Here is a 16,520-nt window from a genome sequence, read left to right as displayed (position 1 = left end):
TAAGATTTTTTTTTTTTATAATAGAGAGACACTTCACTGGGAATAGTTGCCTTAAAATAGCAAATAAATACAAAGACAACAAGTTGTAACTGCTTACAAAACTGAACTAAACCATATATAGAATAAGACAATTTATGTGTGGCCGACAACAAAGAGAGAGACGTGTAGATGTCCTCGCCAATACTACGAGGTCCTCTGGATGGAACAAAAGGTGCAGCTGATTATCACCGGGATAGAACTGATAAAGGACTGGATGATAAAATGTGACAGTCCAGGGTGGCTCTGCTCTACTTGAACTCAGAACCGCCAATAACATGTCCAAGAATGAGCCGGGCAAATAAGGACACACGCAGCCAATAGGTGGCGCACAGTGCTCCAATGCTTTTATTCAGCCCAACAATAAAGTGTAAAAAGTATAGCGCAGTCAATAAATAACATCAAAAAATAACTTGTAAAACCATGTGCTCTTCTGTGAATTAAAAAGACAATCAATAAATAATCCAAATGATAAAAACAAGAAGAAATCATTACAGTCATCGGAGTCTTTCTTTATATTTCCCTCTGAAGCCCATCTTCTCTAATAGATCTCCCAAGACTCACCCTACAGGTCTCTCAAGCATCTGTCGGACTGTTCTGAGCCGGATTATCTTCCGTCTGCCACCACGCCTACCTCGGCGTCTATGAGATCCATGGGAGGGGCACCTCCATCATACTCAGCCCCTCCACAATTATCAGCAGGGAACGATCATCCCTCAACCACTCTGCCTCCTCTCCATCACAATGTCTGCAACAACCCTAATGATGCCCATTCACAGTTCCCTCCATCTCTTTTGTTCTGATCTTCCTTTTTTTCCTGCTCAAGCTTCTTTAAACCCTTTTCAAGGATTGCGGGTGTGCTGGTGCGGATTACACGAAGCACAAATAAGGCAACTGACTGGACCACGTGTGTCTGCACATAAAGGCACGCTCAGCCTGTTGACACCAATTCACATCCCGGGGTCTATCCAACACACTACCACACACACGCCTACGCCCTGCATAAGCCTGAGTGTATATTTGCTTATTTGGAATGGCACTATCAGCGCGGACCCCCTGTATACCACAGGTCAAGTGAAGAGGTGTATAGAGAGAGAGAAGAGGAGTCAACCCAGAGACGATCCCTGGGGAACCATTGTGCCTGCCTAGGATACCCTAACATGCCTACTAATCCAGGACACATGGTAGGATCTGACCAAGATGTAGGACTCAAAACACCTAACAGTAATCCCTGTGATGCAGAGGTCAGAGAGGATGAACATGAGAATTGAATGGATAACTGTGTCAAAGGCAGAGGAGAGATCTAGAAGGACGAGCACAGCTGACATGTTGGTAGGTCTTGCCAGCTCTAATGTGTTGACAACAGTACTTAAAGCAGTCTCCATGGAATGGCCCCTCTTAAAGCCTTCTCCAACAACAATAAATGGCGACAATCAAGAATATGATATACACATCACTTCTCTTAAACATTAACATTCATCAAGAATAATCCTGTTATGAGATACAATGCAGAACTCATCTTTAGAATTGTGCCATCTTCTTCAATAAAGTAGTAGACCAGGGGTGTCCAAGTCCAGTCCTGGTGGGCTGCAGTGGCTGCAGGTTTTCATTTTAACCAACTTCTTAATTAGTGAGCCGTTTCTGCTGCTGATAATCTTAACTTTTGCCTTAGTTTTAATTGACGTGACTCGGACCCCTTAGTTGTTTCTTTTTCCTTAATGAGCAGCCAAACAATAATGAGACGCAAAACAAGAACAGCTCACCTGCGCCCATCACACAATATCTGAAAATAAAGAAAGGTGAAGGTCTTGGTCATGTTGGTCTGCTCAAGTCACCAAAACATCTTGACGGTGGTCTTAGAAAAAACAGAAAATCAACAGTCCGCTGTGGCAGAATGAGAGCACCAACGAGTCCTGATATTCAATAACGGCTTTAATTAACAGCAAGAATCAGCTTCTCATTAAGAAACTGGTAGGAGTGAAATTGGCTGGAGTTTGGCGTTACCATTTAGCTGGTCATCTGTTGGCTCGTTTCACGCCTCATTTCTGTTTGGCTGCCATTTAATGAAGAAACAAATCAATTCAGAGGACTGAATCCTTAAAACGGGGCTGTTAAAATGAAGGGAAAAGGAGTTAATTAGCAGTGAAGACTGTTCACTGATTAGGAAAAGGGTTAGAATGAAAACCTGCAGCCACTGCAGCCCACCAGGACTCGAGTTGGAATCCCCTGTAGTAGACCATCCAACAGAACTGCACTTAGAAATGTGACACACAATCTTCATCCAAAACATAATGATTGCACTGAGTTTAAGAGAGTTACCATCTCTACTGCCCACTAAAACAAAATGGAGTGTTACACAGTGTGATGGACGGCCGGCAGCTCAACCCGGCCAGGATGCCCCTGGAATGGAAGGATGGGGGAAGGCAGCTATTTGCTGACACTGCTTCCCCCAAAATGCTAGATGGCTGCTCACCTGAAGTGTAACGGTGCCCTGGATTCCTGCAGGGCATCCTGGGACTTGGAGTTTGATTTCTCAGCCCTTTTGGGCGCCGTGGATGCCGCCAGGAGGAGCTGTCGAAGGACCTGGGGACGTATTCTTTCCTTATATCCCAGAAGTATGAGGTAGTCACGAGGATGGTACCCCCGAAGTACTTCCAGGCTGAAGAAAATCTCAGTTCTTCATTAGACCCTGAAGTGCCAGCCAGTCATGTGGTCGGAAGGACAGAAGCACTTCCGGGTCAAAGACTATTTAAAGGACTGATGGGAACCCAGAAAGCGAGCCGGAGTCGGGAGGAGTAGGACAGATCTTGCTGGTAGGTGTGGAGGTGAAGAATATTGTGTATTATTGTGCTTAGTGATTTATTGTGTTTATTGGTGTCTGTGGTGCTGGAGGAGCAGGATTTAAAGAAGAAAAAGATTAAATATCTTATTAGTGCCTTTACCCTGTGTCTGCGAGTCTGTCTGTTGGGTTTAACGGGGCGACAGCGACCCCTAGCGTTCTTACAACAGCTATGAACCCACAGCATAACCAAATTGACTGAACCTGACAAGCTCTGGCCAAAGGTGCATTCAGCAGATCAGGAGACAAAAATCAGCTCCTTCCCAGTCCATCTTGGCGGTGATCTCATCAGACCTGCCTCTACTGCAAAGAATCTCGGTGTCATTTTTGATTCCTCCCTCTCTTATTCCGCCCGCATAAATCACATTAAGAAACTTTCTTACTTTCACCTCCGTAACATATCCCGTGTTCGCTCCTTCCTCTCCTTTTCTAGTGCTGAGAAACTTGTCTCTGCTTTTATCACATCCCACATCGATTACTGTAACTCGCTGCTGGCAGGTGCCCCTTCTAATCTTATATCACAGCTCCAGCTTATTCAGAACTCGGCTGCAAGAGTCCTCACTCGAACCAGCAGCAGCGAGCACATCACACCCATCCTGCTCCGTCTTCACTGGCTCCCCGTGTCTTACAGAATCAAATATAAAATCCTACTAATAACCTACAAAGCTTTAAATGGCCTCACACCAAATTACATCAATGACCTTCTCCATCACTATGTACCTGCCTGCCCACTAAGGTCCTCTGATTCTGGCCATCTTGTTGTGCCCCACACTAATCTGCACTCCATGGGTGACAGCAGGGCCTTCAGCTGTATAGCGAGTGCCCAGACTCTGGAATGACCTGCCGAAACGAATCAGGTCAGCTGACTCCATGAATTCTTTTAGCTCCAAACTCATCTGTTCAAGAAGGCTGTTAGCTCTACTTGACTTTATTACCCTTCTCTCAGTTTACCTCCATGTCAAGATGTCATGTCACCTGTGTGTGTGTGTGTGCGAGACCATCAATTATGTTGTCTGTTAGGCGTTTTTTCTCTGAATTCACTTTCGTAATCTTCTTTACTAATTTATTTGGTTTGTACAATGCTATATACTGTATACCCTGCCGTTATTTCTTATATTCTGTAAGTGCCTTGAGCATGGGAAAGGCACTATATAAATAAAGTGCATTATTATTATTATTATTAAACCTGGATCTCCATAGACAGTTTGGTAAATACAAGGCCGATAAACTCTATGGCAAATGAACACAGATGAGACACATACTCGACAGAATCAACTTTTCCCAACTCAGGCCACAGGGCAAAAAGACTGCCAGTTGTGGAGAACCAAAACAGCGTCATGGTGACAGTGGAGTAAATTAGAGCCTTTCAAAATTCATGGGCACAAGGGGACTTTTTCTCTATTTTTACAAGCAAAAGCATATGTGCTATGAAGCATACTAAAGTTCTTGAAAAAACCAGCCACATGACCGAACAAAGTATCTGGAGCCAGCCAACTCAAAGAAGCCCAAGAGTGGCAACCCCCAAAATGAAATTACATAATTAAAGTGAGTAATGGCAAAGTCTCATCCTCATGCGACGAGATCAGCAAACGCAGTACTCAAGTTTGACATCCCTCCTTGACTAGAAGTCATGTGATGTGATGAGAATGCTGGCTTACACCAAATGCTGGCAAATAAAACAAGGTGACTTCTTGGTACTCTGACACATTGTGACATTTCATGTGTCCTTATTTCTTTTCTACACTATGTAAAGTCTTTGAAAAACTGTCACTTTTTCATTGTCATTTACCTTGTTACTTTCTTGTATATGAAGTTCAGGGAAAGTATCGCAATCGTCCAAAAATTTGATGTCGAGATTTTGATGAATCTCGACGTTTTAGACCTCCCTGACTTTCTTGTATAGGGAAAGTATTAGAATCCTCCAAAAATTCCACTTCGAGATTTTAACGAATCTTGATGTTTAGACCTCCCTGAATCCATAAATACCATTTTTGGAATTATGTCTGTGTGTCTGTAAGTAAACACAACAACTGGAGTACGTTTTCACTTAGGTCAACCAAATTTTGCATATAAGTATTAGGTACAAAACATAGATTTCTACCAACTTTTGAACTATTTCTAACTATTTATGTAGCTGCAGAGTCCAATTTATTCAACTTTCCTTTTATAATAATTGTTCAATATAGAACATTAGAACAGTAGAATACTCCAGACGAGAACAGGCCATTCAGCCCAACAAAGCTCACCAGTCCTATCCACTTATGTCTTCCAAAAAAATTTCAAGTCAAGTTTTGAAAGTCCCTAAAGTCTTACTGTCCACCACACCACTTGGTCACTTATTCCAGGTGTCTATTGTTCTCTGCGTAAAGATTAACTTCTTAATGTTTGTGCGAAATTTACCCTTAACAAGTTACCAATTGTGTCCCCGTGTTCTTGATGAACTCATTTTAAAGTCACTGTCTCGATCCACTGGACTAATCACTCCATAATTTTAAACACTTCAGTCATGTCACCTCTTAATATTTTTTTGCTTAAACTTTAAAGGCTCAGCTCTTTGAATCTTTCCTCATAACTCATCCCCTGTAGCCCTGGAGTCAGCCTAGTTGCTCTTTTCGGGAGCCGCTATGTCCTTTTTGTAGCCTGGAGACCAAACCTGCACAAAGGACTCCAGATGAGGTCTCACCAGTGAGTTATAAAGCTTGAGCAGAACCTCCTGTGTCTTATACTCCACACGTCAAGGTGCTATATAACCTGATATTCTGTTAGCCTTCTTAATGGCTTCTGAACACTGTTTGGAAGTTGATAGTTTAGAGTCCACTACGACTCCTAAATCCTTCTTATAAGGTGAACTCTTGATTTTCCGACCACCCATTGTGTATTCAAACCTCACATTTTTACTTTACATTTACTGACATTAAATTTTATCTGGCAAAAATCTGCCCAAGCCAGTATGCTATCCAAGTCCTTCTGTGATGATATAACGGATTCCAAATTATCTGCTAATCCACCTATCTCGGTATCATCTGCAAACTTAACCAGCAAGTTACTTATATTCTAAATCATATATATATATATATATATATATATATATATATATATATATATATATATATATATATATATATATATATATATATATATATATACACTGCTCAAAAAAATTAAAGGAACACTTTGAAAACACATCAGATCTCAATGGGAAAAAGAAATACTCCTGGATATCTATACTGATATAGACTGAGTAATGTGTGAGGAACGAAAGGATGCCACATCGTTTGATGGAAATGAAAATGATCAACCTACAGAGCCCTGAATTCAAAGACGCCCCAAAAATCAGAGTGAAAAAATTATGTGGCAGGCTGGTCCATTTTGCCAAAATTTCATTGCAGCAACTCCAAATTGTACGCAGCACTTTGTATGGCCCCTGTGTTCTTGTATACATGCCTGACAACATCGGTGCATGCTTCTAATGAGATGACAGATGGTGTTGTGGGGGATCTCCTCCCAGATCTGGACCAGGGCATCACTGAGCTCCTGGACAGTCTGAGGTGCAACCTGGTGGCATTGGATGGACCAAAACATAATGTCCCAGAGGTGTTCTATTGGATTTAGGTCAGGAAAGTGTGGTGGCCAGTCAATGGTATCAATTCCTTCATCCTCCAGGAACTGCCTGCATACTCTCACCACATGAGGCCAGGGATTGTCATGCACCAGGAGCCACTGTACCAGCATAGGGTCTGACAATGGGTCCAAGGATTTCATCCTGATACCTAATGGCAGCCAAGGTGCCTTTGTCAAGCCTGTAGCGGTCTGTGTGACCCTCCATGGATATGCCTCCCCAGACAATCATTAACCCACCACCAAACTGCTCATGCTGAATGATGTTACAGGCAGCATAATGTTCTCCATGGCTTCTCCAGACCCTTTCACTTCTGTCATGTGCTCAGGGTGAACCTGCTCTCATCTGTAAAAAGCACAGGGCACCAGTGGTGCATCTGCCAATTCTGGTATTCTATGGCGAATGCCAATCGAGCTGCATGCTGCTGGGCAGTGAGCTCAGGGCCCATTAGAGGACATGGGGCCCTTGGGTCACCCTCATGAAGTCTTTCTGGTTGTTTAGTCAGAGACATTCACACCAGTGGCCTGCTGGAGGTCATTTTGTAGGGCTCTGGCAGTGCTCATCCTGTTCCTCCTTGCCCAAAGGAGCAGATACTGGTCCTGCTGATGGGTTATGGACCTTCTATGGCCCTCTCCAGCTCTCCTAGAGTAACTGCTTGTCTCCTAGAATCTCCTCCATGCCCTTGAGACTGTGCAGGGAGACACAGCAAACCTTCTGGCAATGACACGTATTGATGTGCCATCCTGGAGAAGTTGGACTACCTGTGCAACCTCTGTAGGGTCCAGGTATCGCCTCATGCTACCAGTAGTGACACTGACTGTAGCCAAATGCAAAACTAGTGAAGAAACAGTCAGAAAAGATGAGGAGGGAAAAATGTCAGTGGCCTCCACCTGTTAAACCATTCCTGTTTTGGGGGTCATCTCATTGTTGCCCCTCTAGTGCATCTGTTGTTAATTTCATTAACACCACAGCAGCTGAAACTGATTAACAACCCCCTCTGCTACTTAACCGACCAGATTAATATCCCATAAATTTCATTGACTTTATGCTTTACTCTGATTAAAAAGTGTTCCTTTAATTCTTTTGAGCAGTATATATATATATATGGTGGTCCAGATCTAATTATGCAATTTTCATTACTAGATAGATAGATAGATAGATAGATAGATAGATAGATAGATAGATAGATAGATAGATAGATAGATAGATAGATAGATAGATAGATAGATAGATAGATAGATAGATAGATAGATAGATAGATAGATAGATAGATAGATAGATACTTTATTAATCCCAAGGGGAAATTCACATAATCCAGCAGCAGTATACTGATACAAAAAACAATATATTAAATTAAAGAGTAATAAAAATGCATGTAAAAACAGACAATAACTTTGAGTAATGTTAGCATTTACTCCCCCGGGTGGAATTGAAGAGTCGCATAGTGTAGGGGATGAATGATCTCCTCAATCTGTCACTGAAGCTACTCCTCTGTCTGGAGATGATCCTGTTCAGTGGATTCTTCATGATTGACAGGAGTCTGCTCAGTGCCCGTCGCTCTGCCACGGATGTCAAACTGTTCAGCTCCATGCCTACAATAGAGCCTGCCTTCTTCACCAGTTTGTCCAGGCGTGAGGCGTCCCTCTGCTTTATGCTGCCTCCCCAGCACACCACCGCGTAGAAGATGGCGCTCGCCACAACCGTCTGTTAGAACATCTGCAGCATCTTATTGCAGATGTTGAAGGACGCCAACCTTCTAATGAAGTATAGTCGGCTCTGTCCTCTCTTGCACAGAGCATCAGTATTGGCAGTCCAGTCCAATTTGTCATCCAGCTGCACTCCCAGGTATTTATAGGTCTGTACCCTCTGCACAGTCACCTCTGATGATCACGGGGTCCATGAGGGGCCTGGGCCTCCTAAAATCCACCACCAGTTCCTTGGTCTTGCTGGTGTTCAAGTATAAGTGGTTTGAGTCACACCATTTAACAAGTTTATTACATAGAAAATCACCTGAAAAATCCCAGACCATCGAGAAGTGTGCGAACTGACGACATAAAGAATCGTCTTTGCACCGAACTGGAATAGTCCCTACATAAATCAAAGTCATCCAGGCGATCTGGATCTGCATAATTAAATCTGGACCACCGTGTATTAAAAATAGCAACGGCCCTTGCACTGACCCCTGTGGAACACCACTCTTAACATCGGCCAATTAATATATTATTAATTTGATTGGACTCGTTGTTGATAGTTCTTTAACGTACATAATATAAAAATATAATCATTTGTCTTGCGGTTTGCTCCTCTAATATCCATCCCCATAGTAAACAAGAAAGTCAAGGGGAGACCACTCCCGTTTTTTTACTTTAATTTTTTGTGAACCCTATTGCAACATTACAGTGACGTTGTCCTGCCACTGGATCTCCTTTAATGAACTGATCAACATACTGTGAGCTCAAGGTACAAATGCAGTGAGACCCCAAGCACTTGATTCCAGGGCTTCAGTCCTTCGGTGGTGAAACAAAAAGGGCTACCAAGTCAACAAGCTCAGCCAGGCTCGACTGGATGCCACACAGCTTAAGTTCTGTTTGGCAAACACCCTGCACAATGCCCTTAGGCCAAACTTGGAAATGACGCATGCCGTTCAGTTTTTTTGAATTAATTAAAAAGGCAAGACACGAAACAGTGCAGTGCTTTCTGAGAGGTGTGTGTGTTTTTTTGTCTTTTAACTCAAGGGGATCCTTTTCACACTCTCAAAGCACATCTGCAGATGTCAGCAGACTCTGCTACAATGCCCTCAGACAAAAAAAAAAAAAGTAGGGAGTCGGAGGGAATAATGGCACGAGCTGGCAAATACATAAGGTGAAGTCGGACACCCTAGACCTGAAGGGAAAGCGAAGAGGGGGGCCTGGACCGACACAGGTGTTTCTCACTAAATGGTACATGGAAAGTTCTTGAGATAGCATTCAATACACTTGCAACCTTTGCCTGATTCACTTTTATGCATCTGACTGCAACTGTACGTGTTTTTTTTTAGCAGAACAGAGGTGTGGGAATGTATGCAGCGGATATCAGAAATGTCGCAGTGGGTGCTCCTGCTTGCCAGCATGCATTTCAGAGAAAGAGAGACATACAGCAAGCAACACGGAAACACAATTTTATGGGAGTATGGTCACAAAAGGCACAGAGGCAGAGTCCTGAATAAATCAGCCTTCAATTTTTTATTCTATTGTTTGTTCTCAGGTTCAGATTTATCCTGAAAATGTGGCAATGATGTTTATAGTGATACTCTACAACATATGGAAAGCATCCATCGCCACAGAATTCCCCACATATCCCAAACAATCCTCACTCAATAAATAAATGTGCTTATGTCTCCATTTAAACTGCAATGTTAATCATCTACATATATACAAAACACAAAAGTAGTCAGATGAGAAAAATGGCAAATTCCTGCTGAACCAAACCAGCTTTCAGCTTGACACAGAGGTATGGAAGCAATTCTGTATCCCTAGTCGGTCTTATTAATCAACTCAAAGCGAGCAACTCTGCTTTCAGTTTAGATGAACTGATACACTGGCAGACAATGAAACAGACAGAAGGAGGCTGCAGGAAATAAAAATGGGTAAGGAGAGGCCAAGTAGCAGGACTCGGAGAACAAACAAGTCAAAAACACAAGAGGCATTTGTAACAGAAAGTAATGTTGAGATAGGCCGCCACTCAATGGAATAATCAAGATGCCTGGATAACTTGACAGGAATTTCACTAATGCGCAGAAAGAGTGCTTTACAACCAGATAGTCTGGGATGAATTAAAGTACTAAGAAACAGAATGGCAGATATAACAGAAAGCATACTGAGCTATGGAGAGATGGACCAATCAAGGTGGCACATGGGTAAGCCAAAGCTTGATGCACAAAGCAACACTGCACAGTATACAGCCACCAAGGACAAATGAACTGCCATAACCATGGTCAGGTAGAGGAACCAAAAGCAAGAGAAAACTGACAAGGTGAAGTGAGAAAATGGATGGCTGCATGGAAAGAAGGAGCAAAGACATGAGGAGATCATCCATCCATCCATTATCCAACCCGCTATATCCTAACTACAGGGTCACGGGGGTCAGCCAGCCAACACTGGGCGCAAGGCAGGAAACAAACCCCGGGCAGGGCACGCACACACCAAGCACACACTAGGGAGGGACAATCTAGAACCTAACCTGCATGTCTTTGGACTGTGGGAGGAAACCCACGCAGACACGGGGAGAACATGCAAACTCCTCCGGGAAGCGAACCCGGGTCCCCTAACTGCTACCCACTGTGCCAAGATCAAGTACAGTAATTATTAGAGATGCAGAAGGACAGGATTCCTGGTATGAGCAAAGAGATTATTATGAGTATCACGTTCAAATATAAGTATACAGAGTTTACATTTACTTTTATTTATTTGGCTGACACCTTCATCCAAGGCAACCTAAAACTTTTGAGATGCAATCGGTTACAATTCTTTTTTTTCCCCAGTCGGAGCACAGGCAGGTAATGTGACTTGTTCATGGTCACACAGTGTCGGTAATTGAATTTGAACCCTTAACGTCTCACAGGGTTCGTTTCACAACCTTAACCACGGCAACACATTGCCTTCCTGCCTTGCACTGCCTGCAAAGTTACGTTTGATGGTTTCCTCCTACAGTTCCAAATGCATGCACGTTAATTGGATTGGTGATGCTAAATTGGCCTTAGAGAGTGAGTGTGTGTGTCTTCACCCTGTGATGGACTGGTGCCCTGCCCAGGAATTATTGAGCCACATGCTTGCTTGGATAGGATCCAGCTCAGTGAAAGTGGGTTTCAAAGATGAATGGATTGGATGGCTAAGTTCTTGTTCACTGTGTTTCTAATGTGATATCTTGAATTGAACAGAATAGGATGTGGGCAGAGGAGACGGAGCAGACTATCCACATCACTGAAGATAGTCAGTCAGTCATTACCCAACCCAGCTTTATCCTAACACAGGGTCACGGGGTATGCTGGAGCCAATCCCAGCCAGCACAGGGTGCAAGGCAGGAACAAATCCCCGGGCAGGGCGCCAGCCCACCGCAGGGCACACACACACATACACTTGGGACAATTTAGGATCGCCAATGCACCTAATCTGCCTGTCTTTGAACTGTGGGAGGAAACCCACGCAGACATGGGGAGAACATGCAAACTCCATGCAGGAAGCAAACCCAGGTCTCCTTACTGAAAGGCAGCAGCCCTACCACTGCGCCACCATGCCGCCCTACTGAAGATGGTGAAAGTCAAAAATATCTAAAGACACGCAAAGATGAAATGATGAAAATGCATGGAAATTAAGATGGACAAAAATGTCGTGAGAAAAAGTGTGGACAAAGTGCAGAGACAGCAGATGAGGAGATGTGAACAGATGAACAGACAGGTTATAGAGAGAAGGCCAAGTTTTCTATCTAAATCGATATAAAGGATGGAAATGCTGAGACAAGCAAAGGTCTTTAAAATTGCACTGTTCTGTAGTGTTTTATTTGATTGTGATTTTGTTTCTGTTGTCTGCAGCACTAATTATACTAAGTTCAATTCTTGTACATTAAGTACTGGCAAATAAAAGTGATTCTGAATGCAATACTGACAGAGGCGCCAGTCACTGTGAGCCCATACATTTTTAAGGGTGCAATTTGGAGAAAAGGAAATCGAAAGTGACAGAGGGACAATTAAAAAAAAAGAACAGCAAGGTTATAAGTAATGATAGAGCTTAAGGAATTAAGTTAAAGAAGCTAAAACAGTGTGCACATGAATTAACAGGGTGAGACATTTACAAACACTGCAACACATAGGGATCGGTACAGGTATGCAGACTTTGAAAGATTTGATGATTGATCAACAGACAAATATTTAGAATGCAGTTTGGAAAGGCAGGATATATTAATAAAGGCAAATTAGAATGGAAAGATGTATGAGGAGGTCAAAATTAGAATGGAAAGATGTATGAGGAGGCACACAAACTATGTAAGAGTGACAGTGAGGAATTTCCAAACATATGGTAAAACAGGTTCCCAAACTGTAGTGGACACAAGAACTCAGATGACTCAAAGGCCACAGAGACAGCCAGACGGAGCAGTGACAGTCTTGAGCATATGGAGAGATGGACAAGCTACACTGGGCAAAATGACTTAAAAGCTACAAGCACGAACAATGAAGGAAAGGGCCAGACCGCCAGATATCATGATTCGAAAGAGGCAAGTCAGCAGACTGGTCAGATTTCAAGGTGCTACTATCAGAAATGCCCACCAGTGGCAAAGACAGACGCGGCCCGAGCGCCAACCACTCACCAGCTCTCCTTGGCCCTTGTTGTCCCTGCTCGATTTCCTGTCGCCCGACTGCAGTGGGTTCATGTCGCCTCTAACTCGTCTCTCACAGCATCAGCTATTCTCCATCCCGTCTGGGATCGCCACGTCTGAGAGTTCGTTCACGTTCAGTTTCAGGTGCGAGCCGGCTGACCCGGGAGCGATGAGCCGGCGCTGGAGGTTGACAGGAGCGACGCTCCGCCTCCTGCGGCTTCTGCTTCTGCTCAATGGCTCAAAGCGCTAATTCAACGGAGATTCAAAGTATCTTCTCCCGTTCCCGCGTTGTCGTTCTCCCTCCCGGCTTCCTTGTTCGCAAGTGCACTGTTCTCGTACCAGTGCTCGCATATTCCGCTTGTGCCCAGTCGCTGAAACGCCAGTTCCGTGGCACGCTGCCCACTGCTTCCTAATCCACTCTGAAAATGATTAAAATCAATAAATTCCTCCTTCTCTGTAGAATGAGAGAAACGTGTCACGTCGCAGGGTGCCTGTCAGGAAAGTCATCAACATAAAACTCTCCTCCAGGAGCTTCCATTTACTCCAAAGCTGTCGCCAGAGACTGGAGGGTAAAGAAGCGGCGTCTGCAGCAACGTCTTACCCGACTGACAAGAGATTGGGGGGGTGCTTCCTGGAACGAGGCTGACACCGCCCGCCACGCTGCGTTACGTTGCAACGAGTAATGTAAGCGTCCATTGGCCTGTACGGCACTGAGCCACGCAGGAGGCGTGACAGAGCATGCGCAGTAGTGAATCGAAGTTGAACTGTGCAACAAATTACGGTGGAGTGGGCGGGACGTGGTGGTAATTTGCCCAATAATGATGCGCACGGCCAAATCACCAAAAAAGTGGGCGTGGATAAGGCGTGGTCTTCGACATTGAAAGGCACGAAATTGGAGTAACGGGGCCCGCCACTTAAGAAGAAAGAAGAATCGACTAGGTGTGAGGATACCGATCAGAATTCTAACTAGAATAGATAGATAACTAGATAGACACGACCCGTAACGCAAAATTAAGGCATGATGTATGCAATTTTTTGGAAAATAATAATAATACATTTTATTTAATTGTAGGCGCCTTTCTAAACACTCAAGGATACCGAACAATAGACAAAACACACATTATAAACAGGAGTATAATACAAAAGTTAAAATCAGACAGAGCAATTGTAATCAAAGAGAAAAAGCAGTCTTAAACAAATGAGTTTTAAGTTTAGATTTGAAAAGGGAAAATGAGTCAATATTTCTAAGCTCAGATCGTAGTGAGTTCCAGAGCTGGGGAGCAGAGCAACTGAATGCGGTGCTTCCCATAGTGGTAACACGGACGAAGGGGACAGTCAAGTGGATGGAGGAAGAGGATCTAAGGGTACGGGAGGGAATGGCAACATGGAGGAGGTCAGACAGATATGGAGGGGCGAGGTTTTGGATAGTCTTAAAAGTTAAAAGGAGAATTTTGAATTAAATTAAATTAAAATACTGTGGGTGATCTTATACCTTAAAAAGTGCGTTGCATTTTGTTAACTATACATTAGCATGCTTTCTAAATTAATGAATAAATAAGCATTTAGCATAAAAATGTGATCAGACAGTATGCTAATTCTCCACTAACAAAGCTGCAAAAACGGTGAAAATGCATTGATCATTGAATTGTACAGTGTTTTATTTTGGTATTTTCCTATTTTACAAGATGACAAAAAGAGAGTGAAAAACTATTAAGATTAGGCAATGATATGAATGAATAAATGATAATAAAACAAGATAAGTTTAGATGGCCGGAAGGGCAGATAAAAAAAAGACTGGAGATAAAAAAAGGGGGTTTCTAGGGCCAAAAGTCATCCCAGACCCCACTAGGCATTCTATCTAACATAAATGTTCCTAAATAAAACCTCTTAGTTTTCATGCTTCACATGATAGAATTTGATTAAGTTGGTATCGTGGACAGCTGAGACCCCAATCCATCATCTCAATGAGCTGCATGGTGCCTTGATCAGGTAGTGGTGGTGCAGAACGTCACCACAAAAGAACTGGAAAAAACAGCAAGAGAATAGTGGGGATTAGTACAGATTGCAAATCCCTGGAGAATATAATTCTGTGGTCATATACTCTTCTAGGAATACAACTGGAAAGTAGCTAAACGAAAAAGCCAAATTAAAATAATGAGTTTTTAGGAGTTTTTTTTTTTGTTTTTTTTTAAATGATCCACAGTATGAGCCTGGGAAATATCTATTGGTAAAGAATTCCACATTGTAGGTGCATAACATCAAAAGGCCGCCTCACCACTTCTTTTAAACTTGCCTCTTGAAATTATAAGCAGACCTCCATTCAAAGATTTAAGGTTACTATTTGGAGTGTAGGGGGACAGGCATTCCAAAATATTGGACGGAGCAGATTATTTAAGCTTTTTAAACCATTACTAATATCCATCCATTATCCAACCCGCTATATCCTAACTACAGGGTCACGGGGGTCTGCTGGAGCCAATCTCAGCCAACACAGGGCGTAAGGCAGGAAACAAACCCCTGGCGGGGTGCCAGCCCACCGCACCATTAAAGAATCACATATGAAAAATATGATCAGCAACCTCGAACTAACTAGCATAAAGCGAAACTCCATGTGTCTTTATTACCAATTTCCATTTTTCACGTTTTCTTAAAAGGAGTAATTTTGGCCCTTTGTACCCCATTTGAAGGCGAACTCCTGTGTGTCAGTCGACGTGGTCTGCACAAATACTGATAGTTATTGCTGAAGACATCTACTGGTTTACTCTTTATGTAATTTCATGCAAAAAAATATGGTTTAAAAATGGCCTAATAATAAGTTTGTTTTGGGTCTAGAGGGCTAAAAATAGGGGGCAACCCCAAAAAGGTTGATGTCTTGCATAACTAGCATAACTAATAATGTCTGCACAGAGTGTCAACCTCGTCAAGAGGTTTACTCACCTCGGCAGTGACATTCATGTGTCTCTGGTGACTCTTCCTATGAAGTCAGTAGATGGACTGGGAGAGCATGTGGGGTCATAAGGTCGCTGGAAAGGGGTGTGTGGCGCTCATGATATCTCTGCAAAAGAACGAAGGTCCAAGCCTTTAGAGTCCCAGTGCTTCCAGTCTTGCTATATGGTTGCGAGACATGGACACTATCCAGTGACCCGAGATGGAGACTGGACTCCATTGGTACTGTGTCTTTCCAGGAAAATCCTTGGGTACCGTTAGTTTGACTCCGTGTTGCTCACGGAGACCCAAATTAGGCACATACCTACATTGTGAGGGAGCGTCAGTTCTGGCACTGCAGCCATGTGGCACGTTTCCCCGAGGGCGATCCAACTTGTAGGATCCTCATTGTTGGGGATCCGAGTGGCTGGACCAGGCCAAGGGGCCGCCCACATAACACCTGGCTGTGGCAGATAGAGGGTCTTTTCCGGAGGGTGGGACTGGATTGCTTGTCTGGGTGGGGGGGTTGCAGACCGGGATCCCGAGCTGTTTCGACATGTTTTGGGTACGGCAACACGCTGTACCAGTGCATGCTCCCCAACTTGACGTGACTTGATAGATAGATAGATAGATAGATAGATAGATAGATAGATAGATAGATAGATAGATAGATAGATAGATACTTTATTAATCCCAAGGGGTAGAGTAGATGTTTGAGTTTTCTTGTACTGGTGAGGCAGGAGGAGCCAGACA

The 16,520-nt window shown here is 43.4% G+C and overlaps 1 protein-coding gene across 2 annotated transcripts in view; it reads right to left on the bottom strand.

The window, feature by feature from the left end:
- mast2 (microtubule associated serine/threonine kinase 2) overlaps nt 1–13,444 on the bottom strand; it is a 457,031-nt gene extending 443,587 nt beyond the window's left edge. For both annotated transcript variants that reach the window (XM_039735193.1, XM_039735194.1), the window contains exon 1: nt 12,834–13,444. In XM_039735193.1, coding sequence (XP_039591127.1) covers nt 12,834–12,896 — 63 coding nt within the window. In that variant the 5' untranslated portion in view covers nt 12,897–13,444. The remainder of the gene's footprint in view (nt 1–12,833) is intronic.
- Nucleotides 13,445–16,520: the final 3,076 nt, after the last annotated feature.

This window comes from Polypterus senegalus, chromosome 14 (assembly GCF_016835505.1).
Source record: "Polypterus senegalus isolate Bchr_013 chromosome 14, ASM1683550v1, whole genome shotgun sequence".
NCBI lineage: Eukaryota > Metazoa > Chordata > Cladistia > Polypteriformes > Polypteridae > Polypterus > Polypterus senegalus.
This window is presented reverse-complemented; position numbering and strand designations above follow the sequence as displayed.